This window comes from Bidens hawaiensis, unplaced genomic scaffold, assembly GCF_021521415.1.
Source record: "Bidens hawaiensis isolate Kalapana, Puna unplaced genomic scaffold, B.hawaiensis_p1.1 tig00077726_1, whole genome shotgun sequence".
NCBI classification, from domain to species: domain Eukaryota; kingdom Viridiplantae; phylum Streptophyta; class Magnoliopsida; order Asterales; family Asteraceae; genus Bidens; species Bidens hawaiensis.
In genome coordinates, this window is record NW_027503373.1 from 1 (window position 1) to 14,458 (window position 14,458).

The following is a 14,458-nucleotide window of genomic DNA, read 5'->3' on the forward strand; positions in this document are numbered from 1 at the left end:
TGATGATGATGATGATATGATGATGATGATGATGATGATATCATGATGATGTTATGATGATGTTATGGTGATGATATTATGATGATGATGATGATGATATGATGATGATGTTATGATGATGATGATGATATGAATGATGTTATGATGTGAATGATGAGTATGATGATGATGATATGATGTTATGATGTATGATGATGATGATGATGATGATGATAATGATATGATGATATGATGATGATGTTATGATGATATGATGATGATGATGATATTGTCATGATGATTGATGTTATGATGGGATGATATGATGATAGATCGATGTATAACGGTATTTACAAAGTCGGGTTTTAGTGAAATAATTCATATTTAGTGATTATTATTTAATATGATTAATTGTGGCTTTAAGGAAATAAAAAAAATAACTTTCCAACAAAAACGGGGTTCACAGGGGTCGAACCCCGCGACCTCTACCCACAAAGCTTCAAGTGTTAACCAGCAGGCCATAAGGCGACGTGCATAAAGAATCGGATTCCATAATTAATATACAAAGGAAGTTCATCTCAAAATTTGTTTCATATATGTGATAGTGAAGCCATATATATTTTGAGAGTGGACCCATATACAATCTGGAACTCTGGTCTAGTGGTAATAATACTTCCTTTAATACAGCAACCCTCCTGTCAACTCGGGTTCGACTCTCATCTTCAGCGCCCTATTTTTTTATTTCCAGATTTTCCATTTTTTTTACCAGCAAGTTAGGTTATTTATTTTTACTCACAGATAAATAACAAAAACCTAACACAACTTCCCTTCCCAACCACAACTCCAGGTAAACCCTAACCACCCACCACCGCCGGCCGTCTCTCTTTCAACCACACCGTCCGCAGCCTTCCTTTCAATCCCTATTATCCATCTCTCATTCACTCCAGTCTTCACCAATAAGGTATGTTTTACTGTTTTGGTTCAATTATTATTTTTTTGTTTACTAAAATTACAATTAGTAAGAATGATTATATTGAAGTTTGTTAAATGATTATGTTGAAGTTTGTATGGGTTCACTCTCGTATATATTAGAGTATTTAATCGGGTTAGGGTTTGATAATCAACTTATATAGGTTTACTTGAGCGGGTTATTTAAGGGTTTGATGATCAGGTTACATAGGTTTGATAATCTTGACTGTGTTGACCTACTTAGACGACTAAACTCGGGGTGTTCAAGGCCCGGTTTTGACGGTTTTCGGGTCAAACCGAACCAAAACGGTTTGACATTATCCAAAACTAATAGCCGAACCGTTGATTTAAAACCGAACCAAACCGAACCGTTATTAACGGTTTCGTTCCGGTATGGTTTCACGGTTTGGGTTTATACAATGCACCTTTTTTTTAAATATCCATCAACAGTTGGGTTTATTGAGAAAACTAAAATGTGGCTTTTAATATATATGATAAACAGATGGACATCATAGAGGAAGACATCATCTACCAGCAGGATGAGGAGGAAGAGGAAGAGCAATGCCCACGACGGAGGCGGCGGAGAAAACAGCCGCCAAAATCTATTGAAGGGGATGATGTGTTGGTGATTTACCCACACACCAAGTTTGTTCAAGGGAAAATCGAGCACGACCGGTACCTCCAGCTCCGATTGATGAACCCTATGCCGAATACCATTTTAAGCCTCAGTTTTATGGAGTCAGCTGGCGCGGACAACAGACTCTATGAGTATGTCGGCAAAGACACGCCATAGATGAGAATGTTTATGATGAACTACCCCGCACATCGGGAGCTTACGCTAGAGGTTTATTCAACAATCCGTTTCAGGTTTTTTTCAATTTTACTTTAACTTTGTTTACCGCCTACGCATTACTTTAATATATTCAAAACAAATTGTTTATTTTATTTCAGGCCACGGGAGGCGGGGAGGCCAGAGGTGTAGATGAGAGATCAGAACCCAGAGGGTCGGGCGTGGGAGGTTTCGTTCAAGATGTTTGGGGTCGACCGGTACTTTTCATTGGAGGAGTTCGCCATGGCGATCGGCTTTTACACCAAGGAGGAGATCCGGCAGCCAATCTACACCGCGCGCGTTTACAAGGCCGCGGACGATTATCTGCGCGTTTGGTGGCGCGCGATTGCGAGTAAGCCTTTCCCAAAAGGTAGCCAAGAAAAAGCCTCATGCATCATTGACCCGTTGTACAGGTACGTGAACCTATGTTACTTTACATTACGTTACATTGTAATATATTACGTTACATTATATTATATTTACCTTATATTATATTTCGTTGTGCAGGTACCTACACAGGCTGATAGTCTCGTCAATACAAGGTCGATATCTGGGTGCTGACCACTGCAAACTCTCAGACTTGTTTTTTTTGCGGTGCCTTCTGACGGGGATCCATTGCAACCTCGCCCATGGCTTCGCCTACTACATCGCCACATACCCGCACAGGCAAGGACGAGGCTCGTTGCTTAGTGGCCCCTACGTGACGCGCATCGCGCATTATTTGGGACTTCACACACAGCTAGCTACCCTTACAATCCCAACAATATCCCCCCGCGAGCTCGCCCGTGGTAGCGCCTAGGGTATGCGTATTGTTCTCAAGTTTAAGGACCCCGACGGGAGAAGATTTGACCGTCTCGTTACGGACTTCAACAAACCACCGTACATACCGGTGCCATTAGTCGAGCCTCCACCATTGATTGCCCCGGAGGTGCAAGTCGACGACAACCACGAAGAGCAATCGGGGGACGACGACAGAGGGGAGGGGGAGGATGAGGCTGCGGATGGAACTGAGCAGGTTCATGTTACTTTTATAACTCGTTTACATTTATTTGTTTCGTCAAAATATTAACGTTTAATTACCATTTTAATGTAAGCCACGGGTGCCACAGCACGCACCGCGCACCTATCGAGCTGTGCGTTTAGACCAGGCGACGGATGCACGCTTACGGAGAGTAGAGGACGCGGTGCTACGGATGCAACGTCAAATGGATTGGATGATGGAGAGGGAGGCCAGCCAACAGAGCGGTCAGGATTACACATTACCTCCCCCACGCTTTGATCACGAGGCTAGCACATCAAGGGCCGGCACCAGCGCCTCAACCGGCGGGGACGAAGACGGGGACACGGTAGTTTAAATATTGATTTACATTACTTTGTTATGTTATGAACTTGTTATGAACTTTTAAATTTTGTATCTTATGAACTACTTATGAACTACTTATGAACTTTTATATTTTGTATTACATGGTTTTATGCTTTCTATGCTTTTTAATATTGTAAGGTTACAATTATAAAAATCCAACCAACTAGTAACATAAACAAGATCATAATATTAGTTTAACTATATAATAAACTTATGAAAAAGATGTATTTTCCAAACCAAAAGAAAACAACGAGAGCTTGGATTCCAAAAAATATTAGAAATCAAACCAATACGAAGATTTATATTTCATTTAATCAAATAGCCAACACCTCATATTATAGACTAAAATCACATTACAACATATAACAAAGTAAGAACTACAAAATTTCTCAAAAAAGACTTAATAATTAATACACATATTTTTTCGATAGAAATATAAATATATTATAATAATTAACATAAACATAAAAATTAAAATCAAAATCTTATAAATAAATATTTATTTAAATATATATCATTTTTTATCATAAAAATCAAAAACATTTTAATTAAAACAAATATATTAATATTAATGATAATAATATGATGATTTGATGTGGTGACATGATATTGACCATGATTTGATTGATTGAGTACTCACCGCCACGGTTAGCCATTACCGTGGCATTATGTGCGGTTTTCTAACCACACCGGCGGAGTGGTTAGAAAAGCCCTACTTTTATTCTTTTCAATTTAGTTTATTTATTTTTGTTTAATGTAATAAGTTTTATATTTTTTTTACTTTTAATTTATATAGTGGGATTAGCTTATATACGGTAGAAATGCAAGGAGTTGAACCATTTCGTCCATATATTGAAACAGTGACGGATCCATAAATTTTTGTTAGGGTGGGCATAAAATGGATCGGTTAGAAAATGGGTCGGGTTAATGAGAACAAAGCCAATTAACTATTCTTGAGACCTCGAGCTGAATGAACTTTTAGATTACTCTCATTCACAACCCAACCAAACCCATTTTTTTTATTAAAAAACTAATTTATCTCTTTTTCACCTATCCAACCCAACCAAACTCAAATTTTTCTCTCATTTACAATCCTACCACACAATTTTTTTTATTGAATAAATATATATTCTAAGAAGTTTATTGTATTAAAAAATAATAGAAAATTTAAAATAACTTATTTTTTAATAAAAGCTATTTACTTTAAATAAATAATAAATTAAAAGAGATTAGAAATAGAGAATTGGAAGTGATGGACATGGTATGAAATGTGTGTAATATTTTATAAATAGGGAAGAGTGTAAATTGTGGTTTTTGTCCCTATGGTTTATCTAAATCTGATATTTTAGTCCAATACTTTTAAATTTGCGGTTTTCGTCCATGTGGTTTCATTTCACCTGCAATTAAAATCGATCACACTAACCCCGTTAATTCTGGCCGTTCACGTGAGAAGCAGTTTTGTCCTTTTTCTCCTCAAATAAACCCCTACCCCAATTCGCAAGGCCCCTCACGTGATTGGTTGAGGTGCCTTTGGGGAAAAATGACAAAATTGCCCCTGGCGCGAGGGGCACTATGATGGGTTTAACGGCCAAACTTAACGGGGTTAGTGGGATCAGGCTTAATTGCAATTGAAATGAAACCACATGGACAAAAATCGCAAGTTTGAAACTATCGGACTAAAACCGCAGATTTGGATAAACCACATGAACGAAAAACGTAGTTTACTCTTATTAAAATCCAATAACCCTTAAATACTTCTAGTGGGTGGCATGCATTCGTGGTGAGTTTGTAAGAGTTGAAGTTAACCCGGTTTGCTTTAAACCAGCATTCTTACACGTGCTTTCGCACCGGGGGCATTTATTTTAATTTTGAACATCCATTTACGAGTTTTAAAGCACAATTAATGGTGGTCATATTGTGTTACTACAGGTCACGCATGTTGCAGAGTCATTACTCGGGTCATAAATTATATCACATGGTCCTTTTGTTAAATGGCGAACTTGCTGATGTAGTATATATATAATGTGCACTCTAGTAGCAGTGCCTATAGTATACATGGTTCCGTGTTTATTAAATTGCAATTCATTCCATGTCCCGGATAACATTTAGGCAATGTGGATTTTACTTACTTCATCCACTAATAACACGTAAACAAAATGAAGATTAAACAACACAAATTAGTCAAGCATGGCTTACATACAAAGTAAACATATAAGCCAGATAGTCCAATTAAGTTGAGTTGTAATTCGGTTTGTGTTACCATCACTATAACACAAACAAATCAAAATAAAAAAAATAAAATGTGAAAAAGGAAGAGGCCCAAGTCCGCGAAACATCGCACCCTAACAAATCACCGCCAACAACACACCCCATCGCCGCTATAAACATCACCGCCCTCAAACATACGTCGGCTCTAGGGTTCCTAAATGGAACCCGACAATAGTGGAAATCAGAGCCACAAACAGGTGGTGGCGATACACGGTGGCGGGGATCCGATGTAGCGCGAAGTGGAGGCGCAGGGTGGTAACAATAGACGGCGGTAGGGAGAAGATGTAAAGAAGCAAGGGTTCTCAACTTGTTATCATCGGAGTAATGAACAGTCATGGTTAGTGGAAGGCAGCCAGCTGTATAACTAACATTAACATTAAATATCAATAGCATGCTTCATATACTTGTAACATGTGTAATAAAAACTTGAGCAGTATCTCAGTGTTAATATGTAAGACAGCTGAATTCTCTCAAGAGAAAATTATTGTTTGCCTCCCTGGGTAATATAGTCGCGAGATGGAATAACCACTGAAAAAAATTGCGCATGTTGTACTGTTGTTTTATTTGGGCGGGCCAGTATGTGCCACTCCGTTAGTTTTTTCCGTTAACCACCGTTTTTTGGGAGAGTGTTTTAGAATTTTTACAAATATAAAATTAGGTGATAATATATGTGCCATTCTATTTATTATCTTTTTCATGAGCTTGGAAAACCGGAATGTCGGGAAAAATGGCAGTCCGATCATCACCGGTATTCTTCCTCCTCCACATTCTTCCTCACTCTTTCTTTCTCCACCCTTCCTTCCACCTTCCCATTACTTAACCTACACCATCACTCTAATATATATATATATATATATCACCATATTCCTTCCTTCCACCTTCACACATCACCGTTGGCCAGTACCTCACCACCGTCGCACTTCCCGTCTCCCGTTGGCTCCCCCGTCGCACGTCACCCGGCTCCCCCGTCGCACCCGTCCACAATGGTTTTGATCTTCAATGTAAACCACAATCGGGATCTCTTTGGATCTTCGAGTCCGGATCCGGATTCGTAGAATAACAGTTCGATTTTTGGTTACTTTAGCACGCAAAGCTCTTATCACCTACCGTTGGAAGTGGACTCTCGGCCCGTGGCTCCTTCCATAGTGTTCGGGTTCGACTCGTTATATGTAAAATCCCGAAGTTTATAATTCGGGTGTTTTGTTATATGTATTTGTGTATTGTGTTCGTGTTATATATATATAAAATAAATGTTTGTCTTCATTGTGTTCGGGTTCGGGTTCGTTTGGTTGTTTTCAGGTTCGGTTCGGGTGAAAAGTTTGTAAAAAAATGAAATATATCGGTTCGTTTGGTTGTTTCTGGGTTTGGTTCGGTTTAAAAGTTTGTAAAAAAAGAAATATATAGGTTCGTTTGGTTGTTTTCGGGTTCGGTTCGGGTGAAAAGTTGTTTAAAAAAGAAATATATCAGTTCGTTTGTTGTTTTCGGGTTCAGTTCGAGTTAAAAGTTTATAAAAAAAGAAATATATCGCTTTGTTTGGTTGTTTTCGGGTTCAGTTCGAGTTAAAAGTTTGTAAAAAAAAGAAATATTTCGCTTCGTTTGGTTGTTTTCGGGTTTGGTTCGGGTTAAAAGTTTGTATAAAAACGGTATTTTAATTTTTGGAGTGAAACACAGAGTTTAAAATTTTCAGGGGTACACTTGAAAATTATATGAAACACAGATCTTCTAATTGCGCAGCTGAAAAGGGCATATTAGTCATTACACAGGTCAACTTTAGAATGGTCAACTGACGGAATGGCACATACTGAGTCCGCCCAAATTAAACAACGATACTACATGCGTAAACTCTTTTTCAGTGGTTCATCTCGCGACGATATTACCCAGGGAGGCAATCGGTAATTTTCTCTTCTCTCAATTAATATACACATATGATACAAATTATGTTTGGTTATTGGGTTATTACGACTATTATCATTATATTATTATTAAATGTTTATTATTATTTGTAGTTAATGTAGTAGATTAAATATGAATTAATAAATAGTGTATTGCAATTATTAGTTGTTAAAAAAAACAATTTTACTCATTGAAAAAGTTTTTATTACTTAAAGTAAATGCATCAAGTGTTGTCCATATACAATCAAAATTTTTAAAATTAAAATATTTTTAACATACCAAACTTAAATCTATATACTTTTTATATACTCTATATAAAAGAATAACAAAAATCTACATAATAACACCCACTCCCTTTTTCGCTAACATGGCACCACCATATCATTCCTTGCTGACTTGTCACCCCTATATTGATTTTCATGTTTTAGACCTGTTTTAGGGTTAATTTCCCGAGTCATATTTGACCCATTGAATCAAACGGATGGTTTAGGGTATCCATCACCTGTTTTAGGGTTTGTATTACTTTCTTCCAATTCCTCTTCCCTCACTCTCAATTCAGGGGGTGTTTGAGATTGCTTCTTGAAATTGCTTATGGTTTTTTGGAAAGACAAAATATCTAAAATGCCCCTCCAAAAGCACCTAAAAGCTCAAAATTTGAGCTTTTAGGTGCTTTTGGAGGGGCATTTTAGATATTTTGCCTCTCAAAAAAGTCATAAGCAATTTCAAGAAGCAATCCCAAACATGCTCTCAATCCAACCAATAACCCTTACATCATGTCAACAACGATTACATCTCAATCTTTATCACCATCACCATCACCATCATCTTCCTCCCACGATTCAATCACCATTCTCACCACCACTTCCCATTACGACTTCTACACAACTGCAAGGCGATGTTGGTGGTGTGAGGGATCGCTGAGGGACCAATGACCAAACTTATACGGATGCAACGTGATCGATCGGGGACTCTTATATGTGAGTGAAAAGTCGGTATTAGGAGGGGCGTAAACTTTTCAACTAGAAAACCACATAGGCTCAAACAGTTTATTTTAAGTTTGAGGGACTCAAAACGTCTACGCCAACAAACCACATGGACGCAAATGAAAATTCTCTAAAAACTAAAATCTTGTTTATTTATAATACTACGCTATTTTTTTATAAAAATAGTGCAATAAAAGACTTTCTTTTTTGGTAGTTTGTGATCCGTTAAAAAAGCAGTTTCCATACAAATTCCCGGAGGAAACCGATTCCATTAAGCTTAAAAGGTGTGCATTATTTTGTGTAATATAATAATAATAATAATACTGTCATCGTTAAACAACTTCCAATTCTTATTCTTTTGCTTTCGATCGAAGATGGGACGTAAGTTCTTCGTTGGCGGCAACTGGAAATGCGTAAGCGATTGTTTGCTATTTCCTTCTCTTGAATAATAATAATTTGCATGTCTCCATTTTGTTAATATTCATCGAAAATGAACAAGATTTGGATTATGTTCTCTGTACGATTCACATGACGTCATGTTTGTTTGTCGTTTATTCGATTCATACGAGAGTTGTTTGGTTGAATATATTCAAAAGTGTAGATACTAATATAGTGATTATAGAATACAAAATCATCACCATGCAAACAAGCCAAGCACGAGCTACTCAAGATCGGCTAGCTAAGCTTGAATCAAGCCAATCTTAAACGAGTTTGAGCATAAAAATAAGCTTGTTTATTTAATGAGCCTAATTGTCTTTTGGAAATTGAAACTTTGAGAACCCTTTTGAGCCACAAAAAAACCCTCTAAAAAATATTTTAAAAAATCATAAAACGAAAATAAACAAAAATTTTAAAAAATTAAAAAAACCAAAATTCTTATATTTCATTCCGGTTTCATATAAAAAAAAACAAAACTTCGTTTTATACACATGTGTATAATTTCATTTAATCTCAAGTTACGTAATGTACACATATGTACATTATCATTTACTTTGAATTGTACATATGTGTATAAAAAAATGTGCATAAAATTTAAAAAATAAGTATTATACATATGTGTATAATTTTGTTAAACCGATATTTTTTTTTCAATTTTTTTTATTTTTTAATAAAATCGGGATGAAAAATGAATTTTTTTGGTTTTTTTACTTTTTTTATTTTCGAGATTTTTTTTTTGTTTTATAATTTTTTTTATTTTTTATACAAAGAGCGTTTTTTTGTGGTCTAAAATGGTTCTCAAAATTCTTAATTTCAAAATAGTATCATAATCATAGTATGTTATATATAAAAACTATAAATAAAATAATTACAAAAATTAAGTATAAATTTAAGTAAAATAATTGATAAATAACAAGTGAGTCGAGCTCGAACTAGCAAAACTACTCATGAGCCTAGACGTACTCGAGCTCAGCTCTGCTTGTTTACGCCCCTAACCATCAGCTCATTTCGCTAACATGCTCCTCATTAATAAGAATTAGTAACCGAATGTCTTTTCTTGTTTAGATTATTTGACAATTTTTGTTGCAGAATGGAACCACCGAGGAGGTTAAGAAGATTGTCTCAACACTTAATGGTGGTCAAGTGCCATCTGCAGATGTTGTAGGTAAGCATTTCATTCCATAATATATGGTCAATATGTAAACTATTAAGTATATAGATATTAATATTATTAATCAATATATCTTCTCTAATTTTGCATAGATTGTGGTGAGTCCACCATATGTGTTCATGGCATGTGTTAAAAGTGAACTGAAGCCACATTTTCAAGTTGCAGCCCAAAACTGTTGGGTTAAGAAAGGCGGTGCATTCACTGGTGAAATCAGGTATAAATAAATCTTTATTCATTTTTTAATTATTTTAAAATTTATATAATGATTATGTAATAATCGATATTGTTTTGTAATTGCAGTGCGGAAATGCTTGTGAATTTGGGCATCCCATGGGTTATTATCGGTCACTCTGAAAGGAGAGCTTTATTAAACGAAACCAATGAAGTAATTTGTTTATTATATGAATGTTTCGTGTCTAATTGTTAGTGAAGATGTTATTTATGTTTTTATTAATTTGGTAAATTGATTTTTAGTTTGTTGGAGACAAAGTTGCATACGCGCTTTCTCAAGGTTTGAAGGTTATTGCTTGTGTTGGGGAGACTCTTGAAGAGCGTGAAGCGGGAACAACAATGAAAGTTGTTGCTGCACAAACTAAAGCAATTGCAGGTATATTGTTGTTTAACAATCTTTGATTTGTATGATGTTGGCAGGTGTTATAAGAGTGACCCGTTGTATAATTTAAGTAAACCTGGATTGACCCGCTATATATTCGATTTGACCCAAATGAACCTATATGTAATCTTTGTTTTTTGAAAATCACGAAAATATCCCATTTAAACAAGGATATTAACAAAATAAACTAGACTTATTTAAATACGAGATTAGCCCTTTGATTATATTTATTTTTAGTTTCCAGTAATTTCCACCAATCACAAGGCATGTGCACCAATCACCGAAGCATTAGACACTCGTTTAACATCTTATGCGTTACTTTTGAATCTCCTGCGCCACGTTTTAATTTTAAATAAAAAATAATAATTTTTAAATTCTTAGGACCTATGGCACAGCAAATTGCGCCTTGCATTGATGTTGTGCCTAGGGTGTAAACAAGCTGAGCCCGAGCGCAACTAGGCTCAAGCTTGGCTCGTTTTGAGTTACGAGGGTTCGAGCTCGGCTCATTTCCAATTTATTAATTATTTTATATACATTTTTATTATTATATATATTTTTAATTGTAACTTTTATGTATAACATAAAATTTATTATTTATTTATTTTTATCATAATTTTATGTATAATAAATATCATCATATGAATCTATATTCAATATATTAAAAATAAAAAATAATAGTCTCATTTAGGAGAGCCAGCTCTAACTCGCCAAGTGAAGCTCGAGCTCGGGTTTGTTTATTAAACAAGCTTATTTTAAGGCTCGGTCTCAGGCTTGTTTAAGCTCGGCTTAATTCAAGCCTTTAACGAGCCGATCGCGAGTAGCTCGCAGGGCTTGGCTCGATTACACCCCTAGATGCGCCAAAGGATCCAATATGATGCGTTAGAACACTTGTTGCACTCTGGTTGATTGGTGATTATAAAAAGTCAAGGCTATTTTCTTAGCCGTTAGTGTTCTCGGTTAAAATGGATAACTCGTGATAAATATGTTATTGCAGACAAGATCCAAAGCTGGGATAATGTAGTCCTTGCATACGAGCCCGTTTGGGCTATTGGAACCGGGAAGGTTGCGACTCCAGATCAAGCTCAAGAAGTAAGCCGAATATTAGTTTCTACTTATTAGTATAACATCATGTGTGAACATATTTTCAAGAAAAATAATTTGTGATTAATAGGTACATGCAGAGTTAAGGAAATGGCTTGAAACAAACATCAAGGCTGATGTGGCAGCTTCAACCAGAATCATCTATGGAGGTTTGTCAATGCGGTTATTTATCGAGTTTCTATTTTGGAAATTAAAAATTAAAATAAAAATATAATGTTATTGTTTGCAGGATCTGTGAGTGGTTCCAACTGCAAGGAATTGGGAGGACAAAAAGATGTTGATGGTTTCTTAGTTGGTGGTGCTTCTCTTAAGGTAAATTATTATATCATTATTGCAATATTTTTCTTAGATTATTGTTTTTTTTTAATTTAAAAGGTTGTGTATTTTGTTTATGCAGCCTGAATTCATTGATATCATCAAGGCTGCTGAGGTGAAGAAATGAGTTTTTATATCATTTATGATTTCAAATTTTGGGGCTTTTGGATGCTAATTAGAAAATATGTTTTGTCTTAATAAAGATTTAAGAATTAAGAATAAGTTCTTTTTTGCATACATGATTTGTTGCTATAGATTGTTGGACCCGTGTGCGGGTTTTATCTGACTAGCCGGTTTGAGGATTTAGTTCGAACGCATGATCCAGAGGCTTGCGATTTTGGGAAGGTGAAGATTGTAAAAACAAATGAAAGGAAATTAAAAAGCTTTGTAGGAACCTAATATAATCTAAATATAACACGTTTAATAAGTTTCAAATTGCAAAGATAGGACACAAATTTACATTGTCAATTTGAAAGCTCATGGCACACGTTTGTGAACTTAATCCTCATGTGTCTCCAAAAGGGAATCACACGTTTATATCATAGTTTGTGTGATCATACATTATATCATTTAGCACCCAAAAAAAATTCATTTAAGATTTATTATTTACGATGTTATTCACTTTTTAAATTCGGTGTGAGTACTGTAGAGGTGCACAAAACCGGTTTCTTTTAGCAAATCGAATCGGTTTGAAAAATATGTGAATGAATCAAACAATGTCCAAGCCAGATGGCTAGAACGATATGGAAACATGTTTATAAGTTAAATAAAATCCAAATCAATACAAACAGGATCGGGGTCAATTTGAGGCTGATTTGACAAAATCGATTTGGTAAATCCATGTTTTCTAATCTTAATTTTTTTTATTGAAATTATATTTTAATATTGTTAATCACTTCCTTGGTTAAATATAAAATGAACTCAATAACCAAAAAAAATAAGTTTTTATTACTATTACTTGTTATTCGTTGACAATAGTTTAACTCATACAAAGGATCAAGCAAACGTAATAAAGTTACAAGACATTGTAATCGAAAATATGCATCCCCGTCGTCATTCGTGGTTCAGTCACCATCAACGTCGTCTTCAAGTACTTATTCGTAAGAGAGCCACTTGCATGGTAAATGAGACAAGCATCTTCGTTGTTCGACCATTATTATTTCACCTTCCAGACATAAACAATGCTCTATTAGTTCATCACTTCCTCCTGCCCGTCTCACTTAAACCAATCTCGAATTAGTTTCCAAAACCTCCCCCTCTAGACAAGTAGTGAATAGGTTCAGTAAATTAGTAAACACTAACAAAATGTTAAACATGTCGACAGTTAAATAAAGACATTGAATTCACATGTATTATAAAACCAAAAATTATTATTTTATTTTATTTTATTTTATTATTCCTTGCAAGTGCGGGTTAAAAAAGATTCAATCAATGTTCATAAACAAAAGCTGATCGAATCTCCAAATTACGAATCATAATAATCATCTGTGCTAATTGGAACGTACCGTGAATCGCTTCTTCGTTTCAATTTCAACCCGAATATCCCTTTATTGTGGATGGAAAATAATTTGCAATCCACTTGTCACGAATCATTTGTTTTTTACTCGTTTGCGTTTCATCATCATCCCTATGAATACCAACATGGTGTAACGTTTCTAATGCAGAGTCGTTTTAAATTGGATTTGTTAGGGCTCAATTCACCACTTGATTGTTTCTATTCAGGTAATAATATCTCATTCTATTATCTTACTTTAATTGATTGCTATATTTATTTAGTTGCTTGGTTTTTAACCTAGTTAATCATGCGTTCTAGCGCTATAATTAATTTGTATTCATACGAACGCGGATACGAACACTTAATCGAACAAATATATTGTGTTCATGTTCGTTTATTTCAAAAATTAACACGTTTGTGTTTGTTTATGTTCATTTGTTTAAATTCTAAACGAACAGTTCACAGACATAAACAAACAAAGATAAATGAACATATATGAACAGATGTAAATGAACAAAAACAAATGTATACGAACATTAATGAACACACTTAAATGAACACAAATTAACAAATATAAAAAACCTTTAAGTAAATGACTGATCTAGATAATATTTAATTATTTTCTATTAATACATAAATGAACATAAATAAATGAGCATAAATGAACGAACGAAGCATGTGTTCATGTTCGTTCGTTTACGGGCCTAATATTAATCAGATTTCAGTAGTTCTGTGTTTTAATTTTTAAAAGAATTTCCGTGTATTTAATGCGTGATTTGACTATGACAAACAGTGTTTTTCCAGAAAGTCAATGTTTGACTTTTGGAAGTCAAACATTATAGAAATTTCTGTCAACTTCTAAAGACTAGTTTCTCTAGGAATGTTATGTTGTTTATTTGTGCCTGTTAAGAACTATTCATCAAGTCTGAACTTGAAAAGTAATTGAGTCCCTAAAAGTCAAAGTTTGACCTTTTCTCTTGGATGCATATAAATTCTTGAAGTTGTGTTGCATGTAAAATGAAGGTTTCAAATAACAAGATT

The 14,458-nt window shown here is 34.9% G+C and overlaps 1 protein-coding gene across 1 annotated transcript; it reads left to right on the plus strand.

Annotated features, from left to right (window-relative positions):
- Positions 1 to 10,013: 10,013 nt before the first annotated feature.
- On the plus strand, positions 10,014 to 12,221 carry LOC143606860 (triosephosphate isomerase, cytosolic-like). The gene is made up of 6 exons (XM_077082489.1): positions 10,014 to 10,278; positions 10,368 to 10,500; positions 11,501 to 11,595; positions 11,678 to 11,756; positions 11,837 to 11,919; positions 12,005 to 12,221. Exons 1-6 carry the CDS (start codon positions 10,201 to 10,203, stop codon positions 12,047 to 12,049), a joined length of 513 nt encoding a protein of 170 aa, XP_076938604.1. The 5' UTR covers positions 10,014 to 10,200; the 3' UTR covers positions 12,050 to 12,221.
- The last annotated feature ends 2,237 nt before the right edge of the window (positions 12,222 to 14,458 follow it).